Source organism: Drosophila novamexicana, unplaced genomic scaffold, assembly GCF_003285875.2.
Source record: "Drosophila novamexicana strain 15010-1031.04,08,12 unplaced genomic scaffold, DnovRS2.1 tig00001151-arrow-arrow-pilon, whole genome shotgun sequence".
NCBI lineage: Eukaryota > Metazoa > Arthropoda > Insecta > Diptera > Drosophilidae > Drosophila > Drosophila novamexicana.
The window spans coordinates 960,602-975,467 of record NW_020824842.1 but is presented as its reverse complement, the minus strand read 5'-3'; the positions used below and the strand labels follow the sequence as shown (position 1 = coordinate 975,467).

Below are 14,866 nucleotides of genomic sequence, written 5' to 3'. Positions count from 1 at the left end.
CGAATGCATCGTGCTAGCTAGACATTTTGGCGATATGTTGCGAGTTGATTTTCTCAAATATCGATATATCGATACGAAATCAACAACCATAACTACTAGTTCGCCATTTTCTTTGTCGCTTTGTCGCGCTGTGGGGTATTCTGAATTCTGTGATCAAAAACTTGTGAATAAGCATTAAAAATGGTAAATTAAAATAAATCGCATATCCAATATAATAAATTAACAGCACAATAGATGCAAGTGTAGTAAAATATTCATATTTTCATTGATAATTTCATACAAACATGCGTTTTCATTTGCCGGGTGTGAAAAGCCGCACGCACAAAGACTGCAGCCCCAAGCTATTTGACAAGCCTGCACACACGTGAGAGCGCACTGCTTCCAGAAACATCCATTATGTTTACATTTGTATTTAAGCATTTTCGAATATGTCTAGTCAAAAAGCAAACATAATACCGTAATGTGGGCATGTGAACACACATTTTCAGATGCATGCCGCTGGGTGTGTGCTGCGCTTGGCTGACGATGAATCACGCACTATTTGGGGTTAGGTCCGATGCAATAGGTGCACAGCTTTTACACACAAGCATTTGTGCATACATACATACATATATACATGAAGCTTGTGCATAAACAAAATACAATTTGAATTTTATATTTGTTTTGGTCAATAGGAGATGTCTTTGAATCCCGTGCGTATACTCAAAAATGAGGCGCAGGAGGAGAAAGCCGAAATGGCGCGTCTGTCGTCGTTTATTGGTGCCATTGCCATTGGAGATCTTGTAAAGAGTACCCTGGGACCAAAGGGCATGGACAAAATCTTGGTGTCTACTGGCCGTAATGCCGGGCAAGTGGAAGTTACCAATGACGGAGCCACCATTTTACGCGCCATTGGCGTTGATAATCCAGCTGCTAAAATTCTGGTCGATATGTCGCGTGTACAGGACGAAGAGGTTGGCGATGGCACCACATCCGTGACTGTGCTTGCATCCGAATTGTTGCGCGAGGCTGAGAAACTGGTTGAACAGAAGCTGCATCCACAGATCATTGTGGCCGGCTGGCGTACGGCCGCCCAGGTGGCTCTCGAGGCACTCACAGCCGCCGCTCAGGACAACTCGGCCAATAATGAGAAATTCAAAAAGGATTTGCTCAACATCGCACGCACCACATTGTCATCAAAGATCCTGCATCAGCATAAGGATTTCTTTGCCAATCTGGCCGTCGATGCAGTGCTGCGTCTTAAGGGCTCCGGTGAACTCAAATCAATACAGATTATTAAAAAGTCCGGCGGCACATTGGACGACTCGTTCCTCGATGACGGCTTTCTGCTGGACAAGAAGCCCGGCGTGCATCAGCCACAGCGCGTAAGTAGTCCCCCCTAAACACTTATAATCATATTACTCATACACTTTATGAATATACGAATGTGTGCGTGTCTCTCGCTGCTGCCAATGCTCCATATTGGCGCGTCAAAATGACTGTGAGCTATGTTGTTGCATTTGCCATTCATATCACAGCCATTTTGACGAGTTTGATGTGGCAGCCACAAACTGCAATCAGCTATACGACAAACTTCTCATTAATTTTTTAAATAGTTTAAGTTCAATATTACCAAAACGACGAGCCTATGTTGTCGACCACGTGACTCAGACGCTGACATCAGGCTTGGTTTCATGAGCTCGCTCAATAGTTTATGTAGACACGAGGTAAAGTCATGCTTTTAGATCAGCAAAAGGTGCTTACATGGATTATCATACTATATCAAACATATAGGAAGTAAGTTTTTTTTTTTTTTTATATTAATTTTTTTAATGTTTGGTTAAACTAAGAAATCAAAAGTGGTACTTTTTGGCATTAGTTAGAGAAAAATAAAAAATTGCTTTTACAGCAAATAAACTAGATTCAAAAGAGAAAAATTAAATGGATTTGTTATAAATTAGTCACAGCATCCGATAAGACAGCAACTATTTTGATATAGTATCTAGAGATAATAGCTAGTTAGACAAGAAGACAATAGTAAGGCGTACCAAGACAAATTCCTTGAAGGCATTCACAGCCGCCGCTCAGGACAATTCGACCAATAATGAGAAATTCAAAAAGGATTTGCACAACATCGCACGTGGCGTGTCAAAGCTTAGAGATCAATAAAAACATATAGTTTATTTAAACCATACAAGCTATAATAGAACAAGTAACAAAAGAAAGGTTGGCTCCCAAAGTGAGCAAGAGTTGCTCGACCTTGCTCTGAAGGGGAGCAGCACTTGTGCTAGAGGAGCACCGATCTTAGCTGCTTGCTTCTATCCCAAGTAATGGCTGGATATGCACAGATCCATCATAGGTGTTACTAGTTTGTATAAAAACGGACGGATGGAGGAAAGGATATCCCATATAGACTTTGTAATTGTGCGAAAATACTAATGGTCGTTGATGAACACCATATATAACGCTTAAATGTTTGATTCGAATTTCGTGCAGATTGAAAACGCAAAGATTCTGATTGCCAACACGCCGATGGACACGGACAAAATCAAAGTATTTGGCAGCAGCATCAAGGTTGACTCATTGTCCAAGATCGCCGATCTAGAGATGGCCGAAAAGGAGAAGATGAAAGAGAAAGTTGATAAGATTCTGAGCCACAAATGCAATGTGTTCATCAATCGCCAGCTTATCTATAACTATCCTGAGCAGCTGTTCGCTGATGCCCAAGTGATGGCCATTGAACATGCCGATTTTGATGGCATTGAGCGCTTAGCCTACTGCACCGGCGGCGAGATTGTGTCCACATTTGAGAATCCCGCCTTGGTCAAGCTCGGCGAGTGTCAGCTCATTGAGCAGGTGATGATCGGCGAGGACACACTGCTGCGCTTCAGCGGTGTCAAGCTGGGCGAAGCCTGTACAGTTGTTATTCGTGGCGCCACACAACAGATCCTCGACGAGGCTGATCGCTCCCTTCACGATGCGCTGTGCGTGTTGGCAGCCACTGTCAAGGAGTCGCGCATCATTTATGGCGGCGGCTGCTCCGAAGCTCTAATGGCCAATGCGGTCTTCAAAAAGGCATCCGAAACAGCCGGCAAGGAAGCTATTGCCATTGAGGCCTTCGCACGTAAGTGAAACAAGAAAACAAGCTCCGCCTTTAAATTGCAGCTAGAATTTCATTAACGGCGCGGTTTTTTCAGGTGCCCTGCTGTCACTACCCACAGCTATTGCCGACAATGCTGGCTTTGATTCGGCCCAACTGATCTCCGAACTGCGCGCTGGCCATGCCCAGGGCAAGCATCATCTGGGTCTGGACATGGATCAAGGCAAGGTGGCCGACGTGCGCGAACTGGGCATCACAGAGTCCTTTGCTGTGAAGCGTCAGGTGCTCATGTCCGCCGCTGAGGCTGCCGAAATGATTCTGCGTGTGGATGATATCATCAAGTGTGCGCCACGTCGTCGTGTGCCCGACAGGGGCTATTGCTAAACATCAATTCTTATATAAGTATTTTTGTCTAGGATTTTTTTTTAAAACCTTACAACTCTCGTTTAACATCATCGCTAATTTTATGTTTCTGTTTAAACTAATAACACACACATGTATACACACGCACGCACACACCCACACTCGCCTGGGCACAGCCAACGCAATTAACTTCTCTAAATTGTTTGTGAAAATTTCAAATCTGTTTTTGTTACACGAATTACCAATGTTGCGCAAGCTCAGCTTATACTAAAGAGAGGACCGAACAAAAACAACTAAAAAAAAAAAACAAAAAAAAAAACATTTGAAAAATGTCTAAAACCCACATAAACAACAGACACACAAGCAACTTGTAAATGAATACAATTTTTGTAAACGTTTTATGTGCGCAAATTGAATCAAACTACACAGCAAAAAAAATAAAATAAAATAAAAGAAATGATATTTATGCTTAACCAAACTAAAAGCTGAAACCAGTTTTCAAATAGTTTTATTTTGGGCAAGATCTTTTTTGGTTACTTGCAATAGCTAGATATTGATTATATTTGTATGACTGTAGCTTATATATCAGACTAGAATCACACACGTGTCTTGCTTATAATTCGCAACTGGTATTAGCTGGGGCTACATAGAGGCCTGGTTATTTATTCTTATCAGGTTATCGCTTCTCGGCCTTATGGTTAAGATAAGCAGCTTAGCTTAAATAGTAAATGCCGAGTTTGGCTCAAATACCTTAAGTTTTTCTCATAACAATCTACTTTTCCGCCGATCTTTCCTATAGTGATACAGTGGTTCGATGCAGCCAGTTTCGAGGTTTTACTGCCTACAATTGAAAGGTCTGTCATTTTTTTAAGACAATGGCTTGAAAACTGAACGACTAGTTCGCACAGAAACTGACAGACGGACACTATGTCGGAAAATGTTGGGCGGAGATATGTCCTTACCCCGCCAAAAAACTCAAATTTGAAATGTAGGATCTTGTATATCGGAGTACTAGTCATAAAAAATACAATTTAGTATGTTAGCTCGTTTATGTAAACATACTACAAGTAGTTGGAAATGTTTTGTGGGAATAGCTCAAAATGTCGCCTAAAAAAACATTTTTAAGCTGTCGGAGATTCTTTAAATATAGAGGATGCACTTAAGGCATTATCTATAATATGATAATGTATTTATTTTATATTTTTTTTTGCAAATAATTCCCAAGTAAATTTACTGTATATTCCTCATGGTTACAGGAACCTACTTACCAAACAGATGGTCCGTTCTTCCTGTAGTTTCATCGGATACTGATCGAAACTTTTTAGACGAGATATGATTTCTTCAACTTGTACGTGTGCAAATATACAAAATGCTTGTTACATATTAAATAACTGCCCCAAATTAAACACAATTTACAAATAACATTGGAAAAAAATGTACTCCTTTAACTTCTTTTTTACAATAATAATTTGCAGCTTATTGAAGCTAAAACAAAAAGTGTCGTTCAAAATTCCGGCGAGGAATCAATTGAATATGCAATTGCCAGTTGCGTGTATAAATCAATTTTTATATATATATATATATTTTTTTTTTTGATGTATACAATCAATTTTTTATGATAATACATAGTTATTGTACGCGCATGTACGTAGATAGTATATTGGGAGTAAAATGTATAGCTCCCGGGATTGCCGCTCAAGATTATAAACAACAAATAAAACACATTAACAAATGAGGCTTAGTAGGCGGATGGTCTACAAAATACATATATACAGCATTGCCGGGGCGGGCGGATCTCAGACTTAACATATCGTTGGGCTAAATACACGGCCAGACGCAAGCACGAGGCGAGCGAGCAAGAGAGAATGAGACTGTGTCTACAGCGAGATAGTTAGAAAGAGAGAGAGAGAGAGAGAGAGATAACCAGATACAGAGAGAAAGCGAGAGATAGATAAAATAGTAGAAGCCGTCGGTAGTACAGTACATGGCATTAAGTGAGCGTCGTCCTACAGACGCTTTGCTTGTTTCCAGGTCGAGAGTAGCGTTTGCACCTAAGCTTTAGGAGATTGCGCATTCCATTTCACCATGCTTAGGCACGCAGTCCAGCACCAGGGCGACGGCGCGCGACAGGTATGTCATGGTACCATAGCTGCCGCTAGGAGCACTGCAAGAGAGATAGTGAGAGAGAAAGAGAGAGAGAGAGAATGATATACTCTATGATCTGGCTGACTAATATGCTGTGCACCCACCTGTCATAGAGATGTTGGCATATGTAGGCGGCGCCTCCACAGAGTAACATGCCCGAGGCAGCCTGCTGCTGCTCCTTGCCATCCTTGAGCTTGGCACAGCACAGCGTCGCATCACCCTGCACCTTACGTTGGTCCTCTAAGAACAATTGATTCGCCTTATGCACGAGATGCTCCACATAGATAATGCCGCCCAATGAGGGCACCATATTATGTTCGGTTACCAGGGTCAGCACCATAAGCGCCTCGACCACCAGCTGCCTGTACTCGGGCTGTGGTATTTGATTGAGTGCCGTTTCTACTTCTAAGGCAAATTTCAGCTCGCCCGGCGTCATCTCCTGGGTAAGGCTTTGCTGCAGCACGCGCCCCTCAATGGCCAAGCCCTGGCACTTCTCCAGCACGGTCCAGACGCGCGAGTAAAAATCGCGTGGAACACGATTTAAGGCGCCATCGAGTCGTCGGCGTCGTAGCCACTGACCCTGACGGTCATCGATGGTCGCTATTAGGGCATCCTCGCCCTCCGGATCACCCAGACCGATTTGGCTCTTCTTGCTGACTCGACTCGACTTGCAGCTCACAATGGACAGATTGCCGCGTGCCACTGAAATGTGCGTATGTGATTAGAGATTAGAAAGGGCTACTGAAATCATCGATGACCACCAGACAGACTCACCACTGCTGACGGCAAACTCTTTGCCGCTGAGTATGTGATAGAGCAAATTCTTCATCTCGAAGGGCGAAAGGTTAAGTAGATGCTCCGAGGCGGCCTCGCCGCCACAGTTAAGCGTGCGCGAAAGCTCCTTGGCCATTACCTGTATAATAAGGCCCACGCGCAGGCGCAACATCTCGTGGAACAGTTGCGGCTCGGTGCGTATGAACATGGCAAGATAGACCATCAACTCCTGTGTCAGCATAGCCGTACTCTCGTCGTCGCCATATGCCTGCAATGGAACCAATCGATTAGCGTCTGCAGCTGCTGGCGGTAATTAAACTCTATGTGGTACCCACATCGTGTATTAGCTGACGCAGCTCAACCTCGGGCAGCGGTGCCGTTATGGTGTGCTCATTGTTGGGCGGCATGCCGACTGTGACTTGCTTTTGGCGCACCAGCAGATCGGTGACGGCCTTGCCCAAATCCTCGACACGCTTGCCAAGCATGCCGGCGGTGTGGCGCACCAGGCCCCACAGCTTCTGCTGACAGGCCTTCTCGTATAGGCCCTTCAGTAGATCCCTAACAGTCACAACGCGTCCCTCCTCCAGCATGCCTTCAGATTGAGAAGAATCGTTGTTATTCAAGCTGTTGTTGTTGTTGCTGCTGCTGTTATTGGAACCGGCGGCGGCGGCGCCGGTGACGGCGGCAACTGAAACGATGGCCGTGTTGGCATTGTCCTCGTCCTTCTTAGCGCCGCTGCTCGCTGTGGGTGAAGTGGCATCGATGATCACTGTGGGCACTACCACGGGCACAGGCAGCTTGGCCCCATCACCATCACCATCACCAGCACCGGCACCAGCAGCACCACCACCACCACCAGCAGTTGACAGCTCGAGCATCACATCGTCGAGCTCGAGATCTTTTTTGTATGTTTAGTTTTTATTTTGGGTTAGTTGGGTTCGTTTATGTGAGGTTAGGTTCGCATTGTGGAGATTGTGGGCCATTGTGGGTGGGTCAGTTGTAGTAATTGATAATGCAGAAAATTGTTTGATAATTTATGTGGTTACGTTTACATGGTTAACGAGTGTGGGCGTGCGTGTGTTGTGTTGTGCAATGAAAATAAAATATATAAAAATAAAACAATTTGTTAAAAAGTTAATAAAAAGCGGCATAAAATTAAACCAAGCGGAAAGAGGCTGTAATATTTCGTGTACAACTGTTTGTAGAAGAGTGTAAGTTCTGGTATAAGAGTACCTAGCATAAGATTTGAATAGTATAACAGATTGTCAATATTAAGTGTATGTTGTATAAGAGTACACAAGTAAAATGGTTTCAAATAACTATTGAAGTTTATCACAGTATAACAGTTTTTAGGACAATATGTGCATGAAGTATACGTAACGTATACACTTAACAGGTAACATAATAGAAATGTATAACAGATTGTGCAAAAGTAAATTAAGTGTGTGTAATTGTAGAACAAATCGGGAACCGAAAAGTTGCCAACAAGATGCACAACAAAAAATACAATATGAGAAAGAAAACGAAAACGAAAAGGACTTTAATTAAATGATAGGACAGGATCGTAACAAATAGCTTGTTGTTTGTGGATTATAGAAATATCTGAAAGCCAATTGGGTAGGGAGGGTAATGATTGGGATTGGGAAGTGTGGGAATAGGATCACATAGTAGTACAACACCAACAAAAGTAGCCCGAGGATCAAGGATCAGGGAACAATTTAACACTTACCAGCTGCACTATCATCGGTTTTGTGCTTTAAGCCCAGATCCGCTGCGTATGCGGATGCGTATATGAAGTGAAGTGTGTGGACAAGGACGAGAGCACAAAGCACATGGTACAAAGAACGAGGCACAAAACAATTAAATGTGAATTATATCGAATGTGTCGAATTGTATATCGAACTATGCAACATCTAAGCCAAATGAAACCAATTCATTTTGCGGCCGATTTCACAAATTTGAGTCTTTTTTTTTTTGGGAAATTTCAACTTAAATCAAGACAAACAATGTTTCCTTTTTAAATTCAGAATTAAAATTTAACATTATGTTACAGATTTTGAGTAAAAAAAATCGAAATGGTTAATTACCATACTATATATTCTGTTGGTGTGGGACAATACGTTTTTCGTTTTGTTTAATACTATTCGAAGTTGAGTTTTTATTGAAATAAGACAAACTCGGCTATTTTCCAGTTGCTCAAGATTTAATACTGCAACATATATATGGAAATGTTCGATCTAATATTCGCGTTTTTCGCCAAATGTTTTTTAAAACTGAAAAATGTTTCGACTCTTGAAACTTGTAACTTCTCCACTGTGAAATCGAACAGCAAATGAACAGCCTAACCCGCAAGTCTCTGGGATACCCATTAAACCTCACTGATATAACTACAACAATTGTGTAGCTATAGGGTATGTGCATATGGTATATGCATGTATGTATGTGTGTGTGTGTGTGTGAGAGAGTGAGTGTATTCCCACAGTGTGTTACGTGTATGCGGTTTAATATTGCATCCTGGCACCTAAATGAGTCCCGCTATGTAACCAGTTGCCATAGACATCTGCACGGCTGAATCGTGTTGTTGAATTATGAGCTGGGCGTTCACCTACCTGTATTGAAGTCCAAGCCTTGAGTATCCACCAGGTACTGCAAGATGTCGCCCTGCTCCTCGAGATTCTCCGTTTCGCGCAGCATGGCGATCAGCTCCTCCACCTCTGTGTCCGCAAAGTTTGTGTCCGGACGATGGCGTTGGATGAGAATTTTTGGCACTGTTACTTTATTTATTTGAAGGTGTGCAAAGAACGCAAAAGGTTCAACCAAAATGAAACGAAAAGAAAAGAAAAGAAAAAATAAAAAACAGATACTAAAATGAGAACAAACTACAAAATGGGAGGGGGATCTGTATGTGTTGGATCAGGAACTAACTCTCTTGCTGGCGCACAAATTCGCTGCGGCGATCGATGGCCGAACGGCTGTGCTGCGGATCCATGGGGTAGATATTCTCGCGCAGCCCCAGATCGCCGCCCAGCTGCGGCGGCGAGCTGGGCCCCTCCTCGGGCGTGGTGGCAAAAACGCTGACATGGCCCTGCTTGTTGGCCTGCAGCCAGGGCGGCGGCACAATCGAGGAGAGACGGCGCTCAGTTAACGGCGTGGGGCCCTCCATGCCCAAATTGTCGGCTAGAAAGAAGAAAAAAAACAATGATTCAAATGGCAGGTCTAATTTGTTATGTTTTTGTTTTGGGGCTAACTCACAGTCCACGTTGATGGAACGGGTCTTCTTAATGGCGCCCTTGCAGGACATGCGCCGACGCAGATGACGCGGACGCAGCTGACCGCCGCGCAGATTCATGGTGCTGCGATTGCTGAATGATCGCAATAGATGCTCATCCAAATAGGTCTGCACGTCTGGATGCAGCCGGTCCGGATAGCCGTCCTCGGTGCTGCCCAAAAAGCTCAAGTCCGTAATGGCTGAGGTGTTAAGAAAGTCCTTCAGATTGCCCAGCATCACGCGCGTACCATTTATATAGCCGGACTTAAGCTTACGCATCGTCTGAATCATGGCCAGCGGTATCTTGTCCTGGTCTGTGGGTGTGCGTGCAGCAGGCAAAAGAAAACGTTACCAAAATCCACTTGTGATTGCATTCGCAATGTGTCGTATGATTTGTTATGGGATTGATTGATCGATTGATGCTCGATTGGATTAGGTGTGAGGTTAGCAGGTGACGCTTACGTCTACATTTTAATCACAAACTACAACAATAACCGACGCAAAGATACGCAAAGATTTACTCAACGATTCGCCATCTGGTAGTTAGCATAGAACCAGCACCATATTTTTGGGTGAGTTTCAGCATGTGCAGCATAAGCGGAGTGCAGTTAAGGATTATCATATCTAGATAGAAAGGGCTCCAATGTGCTACAAATATCGATCAATACTTAGGGTAATAGAAAGAGCATTGCACTTAGATCTTGAACTAACAAAATCTTTACAGATTTCAATGAGCACATGGCAAATGCAAACTGGTTCCACAAAATCCTATATTATTTTACTTATCCCAAAACTCTTTTGAGTATTGACTCGCAAGGCTATTCTAGTCCAAGCACGACTATGCTCATACCATAAACTGAATCAATATTAATCAAGAGATAAACCCCCAATAACACTACTTCACAGATGTTATGCCTGGGTTAACTGTTTTTCATGAAAGTAATTTTGAATATGGTCGATTAGATGACAAATAGCATCTAACTAAATCAATGCTGGTTTCTTCCTTTCTAAGAAAACTAAAAATGTTGGCGCTTATATGAAAGATCGGAAACATAAATTAGCCATGCGCAATATAAATTTGGTATTTGCGGTTCTTGGAATCTTTGCTGAGAAGGAAAATATTTCTATTAACTATGGAAAAAAGTCGAATAATGGTTCTTCTCTATACGGACTAATACAACGATGCCCAATAAGTTGGGCAATAAGTTCTCAAGCTTAAATCAATTTAATTGTGTTGATTGAAAGTCGGAAACTCCGCCAAGCTATTCGCTATATTCACATAACCTCAATTTGTTCAAGAGCCGTACACAAACAAATATCATAGGGGAACAACAAAACAACATACATACATATGCGTGCTAGAATATTAAATTTGCGCTTGGATGCTGTACATATACATACATGCATATATACATACATATGGGCATGGGTATTGGAAAGAAGAGGAAAAAAGAGAGGAGAATTGTAACAAGAAGCAAAAGCGCATTGCAATCAAACACATATCAAAGTCATTATGGGATCGCAAGATGAATCCTTTTATAGCATACAATAGATCATATCACTTGTTGTGTTTTTATATATGTTATATATATATGCAGCTCATTCGTTGTGTTTGTGATGTGCAGTGGATGGAGAGGGGAAGGGGTGTAGTTGGTATGTAGTTACCTAGCATATAATGCGTTGCCATTAATGTGATTGTCGGTCTGCCCAACATGTGACGCCAATTGTTGGTCAGGAAGCCTAAGTTTGTGGTAAAATTGCTTGCGAGCAGATCGGGATCGCGTGTCGTGTAGTATTCTTCATAGTCGATATGCTGTGTGTGTTGGATTTGTTGTAGTTGTTGTTGTTGTTGTTGTTGTTGTTGTTGGTTAAGCACGAATTATACAAAAAGAGAACAGAGAAAGATTTTGTTTTGTTTTTCGTTTGCAATTTGGCCAATTTTCATAGGGCATCGGATCTCTTTCGTTTCGTTGAATAGGAATCAGTGCACGGCATAGAGAAATTAATAGATAAATGGGAGCGTGTAGAGGTGGGTTGTCGCAGAATCAAGTAAACTAGGCAGCTAAATACATACATACATATGTAGGTAGGAATTCAAACACATATATACATACGTATGTCGGCAATATGTACTATATACTCTATAATACAATACAGCTTTGGCTGTGGATGTACACGTGTGTGTACGTGTGCGAGTGTGTGTGTGTGTGCGCGCGTGTGCGTGTATTTGTGTTTAGATGTCCACAACCAAAGCAAACGTTTGCAATTGCAACGGAAACTGAGTTGTTAACTAAATGCAAACTATAAACTATAAAACCAACTCAACTAATGCTAGAACTAAACTAAAATCAATATGTGTGCATATTGTGTGTGTGTGTGTGTTTGTGTGTGTGAGTGAGAGTGTGTGTTTGTGTGTATATATATATACATATATATAAATCTACAACTGAACAAGGAAAATATAAAAAAAACGCAACCCTTGCAAATTAGAAATAACATAATCAGAACAAAATAAATATTAAGAAAAATAACTATAACCATACACACACACATATGGGAAAAATGTAAATAACAAATATACAGATAATAACTAAAATAAATACACATGTGTATGCTTAGAGAATATTATATATATAAAAATTAACACTGAGTTTGGGTGGACCGACCTAAGTGGATGCGCTTCAACACCAGCGTAACTAAGGGACGCCCCAGCAGATCCCAAGCGGACTTGAGAAAATTGATCTCGCCTTTTAGGATGTCAATCATGAGTTCGTTATCGGAGGCGATATAGAAGCGCGACAAGTCGACAAACTAATGCATAATATAGTAATAATATAAATAATAATAGCATATAATAAGAACATAAGTAAACAAAAAATAAATAAGAAAATGAAAATATTTCGAATCAATTCAAATCAGAAAAATAAATAATAACTAGAAGTTAGAAAGAGGGAGAGAGATAGATAGAGAGCTAAAGATAAAGAGCTTCAGTGTGTACAGACAGAGCGGTACAGCGTGCGAGCAGGGGCTTTTGTTCCAATTCGATCCGTGCTATTTACCTGCGGCGTAAAGGCAAAGATGCGATCCTTGAGAGAGTAGAGCTTGCTAGTACTCAGAATACCAACGTCGCGAGATTTACGTCCGCTCAATCCCAGCTTCCGATTGCGTCCCAAGTACGTGTACAAATGGCTAAGCACACGTGCCGGTTGCACCTCAATGGGTGCGACCTCGGCAATGGTTTGCACATGAAGATCGTGCTCGGCCAGCTTGTCGCGTATTTCATTATCCTCGGCTATGATGACCACCTGGACGACGACATCTGGTTTTTTCTGGGCGCCCAGGCGGCGATTCAACGGATCCAGCTCGCCCACAGCCAAAAAGCCCTGAATTATACAACGAGTTAAAGCAACTTGCAATAGATATAACTGAGATTATTTCTCACCTCTTGCAGCAGGCGACCCAAAATAAAGAGCGACTGACCCCACAAGAATGGGCAACGGCCAACAACTTCACGTACTTGCGAACCGGGCTTTTGGTATTCAAAGCCCACCAACTCTTGCGGCACTGCATAGCTTTCGGGTATCAGCAGTGTGCCATCCTCGGAGCGCACCATTATCTTCTCCAATTTATCCGCATATTCCTGCACCATGTGCTTATCATTTTGAAATGCATGGAACAGTATCAGATAACAAAAGAAGAGAGGCCACTCGCATTCAATATTCTCGAACATGCGCAACTCCCAGCGTTCGTAATAGAGACGCGAAGGGTCCTCCTTGGGTGTGCGATAGCCATCGCGCAAAAAACGTTTGCAGCCATACTTTCCCTGCAGGCGCGACAGTATTGCCTCCCTCGTATTGTATATAAGTTGGGCATCATCAACGGCAAACGCCGGGAAGCCAATAACGCACAGCAGGCCCGAATCCAGCTCTTTGCTGTTGGACTCGCGGGGCAGCATCGACTGCAGCACAGCTTGACACTTGTGAGCCTCATCAGCCAGGACATGAATAACGCTAGCAGGTCCACCGCGAGCGCCAAATAAATCTAGCTCATTCATGGCCTCTAGAGCGGCCTTAGCCATACCGATGGAGCTGGCATTCAGCTCGGGCTCACCTGTGGTCAAGAATAAATAAATCATCGAAAGTGTCCACTCGCGGGCAAATGTGTCGGTACTAACCATGATTGGTCTTGTCGCCGCGCTCCCAGATGCCATAGTCAGGTATGGAGTAGGCAGACTCAATATAGAATACCAGATTTTGTAGGAACGAAACCTCGTCCAATGAAAAGACGATCTGCAGACCGGAGGCGGTCATTTGGGCCAGAATGAGCAAGTACAGGGAAACCGCATCAATTTGCAAATGACCCCATTCATTGTCACCGACAACAGGCAGGCCGGTCTTACTGGAGTATTTGGCATGCAGCGAATCGTATGGACTCTGGGTCATTTTGAATCTCTCAACCTTGTCCTTTTGATTCATCATTGCCATGAGCAGACCGCGCATCAGCTTGACACAGCTTTGCTCCAGCTCGTAGCACTTGGCCCGATCCTCATCCTGATCGGCAATCTTCTTGTAGGCCATGGACAAGCCCCACACAGCCAGAATGCAATAGACATTATCCCGGATCCAGGCATGCGAGTTGACATTCGAAGCGGGAAACAGGCCGGTCACTGGCTCCTGATGTGCCAATATTAAGCGATGCACAATGCGCTGATAGTAGTCGAGGCGCACGCCCGAATTGCTACGCGAACGCATTTCAGTTGATCTTCTTCTTTGCGTGTTCTACGGCAATTAGGTTGACAAGCGATTAATGTAGCTATTGCATTTTGATATTTGTTCTAACATACACTTACATAATTATCTCAAAGAGCGTTTGTTGTCGTGTATGCGGCGTGATGTTACTAAGCGTATGTAATTGTTGTCAATGTCTTGGGGCCCTCCCCCGCGGCCACCAGCCCACCACCCAGAACCCACCCACACAACAGCAGCAGCTGGCTGCACTTAAAAGCTACGTTAATCGTTGTCAAGGCTGAGAAACTGTCGCATTATCAGGGTGTGCGGTCGCTTAGACAGTAAACGCGTCTGCTACAGGCTAGTTAAAAACACTTGTCGACTGTTAAATTGCAAAAATTTAGAACTAAAACGTTAGAAATGCTAAAATTATACTCCGAAATGTCAACTCAATGTCATGCCGAGTATCGATGTATCGCCAAAACCGATAACATTGAAATCGATAACGTG

The 14,866-nt window shown here is 43.0% G+C and overlaps 2 protein-coding genes across 12 annotated transcripts; one reads left to right on the top strand and one right to left on the bottom strand.

Moving 5' to 3' along the window:
• Positions 1–99: 99 nt before the first annotated feature.
• Positions 100–3,907, top strand: LOC115766410 (T-complex protein 1 subunit beta). Its single transcript, XM_030710330.1, has 4 exons — positions 100–183; positions 675–1,364; positions 2,476–3,103; positions 3,177–3,907. Exons 1-4 carry the CDS (start codon positions 181–183, stop codon positions 3,461–3,463), a joined length of 1,608 nt encoding a protein of 535 aa, XP_030566190.1. The 5' UTR covers positions 100–180; the 3' UTR covers positions 3,464–3,907.
• Positions 3,908–4,881: 974 nt separating this feature from the next.
• Positions 4,882–14,804, bottom strand: LOC115766483 (probable phosphorylase b kinase regulatory subunit alpha). 11 transcript variants are annotated; one of them, XM_030710445.1, is made up of 13 exons: positions 14,479–14,804; positions 13,804–14,407; positions 13,072–13,739; positions 12,689–13,012; positions 11,295–11,442; positions 9,614–9,943; positions 9,287–9,538; positions 8,971–9,135; positions 8,091–8,132; positions 6,697–7,259; positions 6,362–6,629; positions 5,692–6,289; positions 4,882–5,606 (listed from the first exon to the last, which is right to left on the bottom strand). In XM_030710445.1, exons 2-13 carry the CDS (start codon positions 14,378–14,380, stop codon positions 5,501–5,503), a joined length of 4,041 nt encoding a protein of 1,346 aa, XP_030566305.1. In that variant the 5' UTR covers positions 14,381–14,407; positions 14,479–14,804; the 3' UTR covers positions 4,882–5,500. The 11 variants fall into 11 exon arrangements, with proteins under 11 accessions (XP_030566305.1, XP_030566300.1, XP_030566298.1 ...); XM_030710440.1 differs by lacking the exon at positions 11,295–11,442 and adding an exon at positions 12,296–12,440 and having other exon boundaries at positions 6,697–7,103; positions 8,971–9,129; positions 14,479–14,803; XM_030710438.1 differs by having other exon boundaries at positions 6,697–7,103; positions 14,479–14,803.
• Between the last annotated feature and the right edge of the window lie 62 nt (positions 14,805–14,866).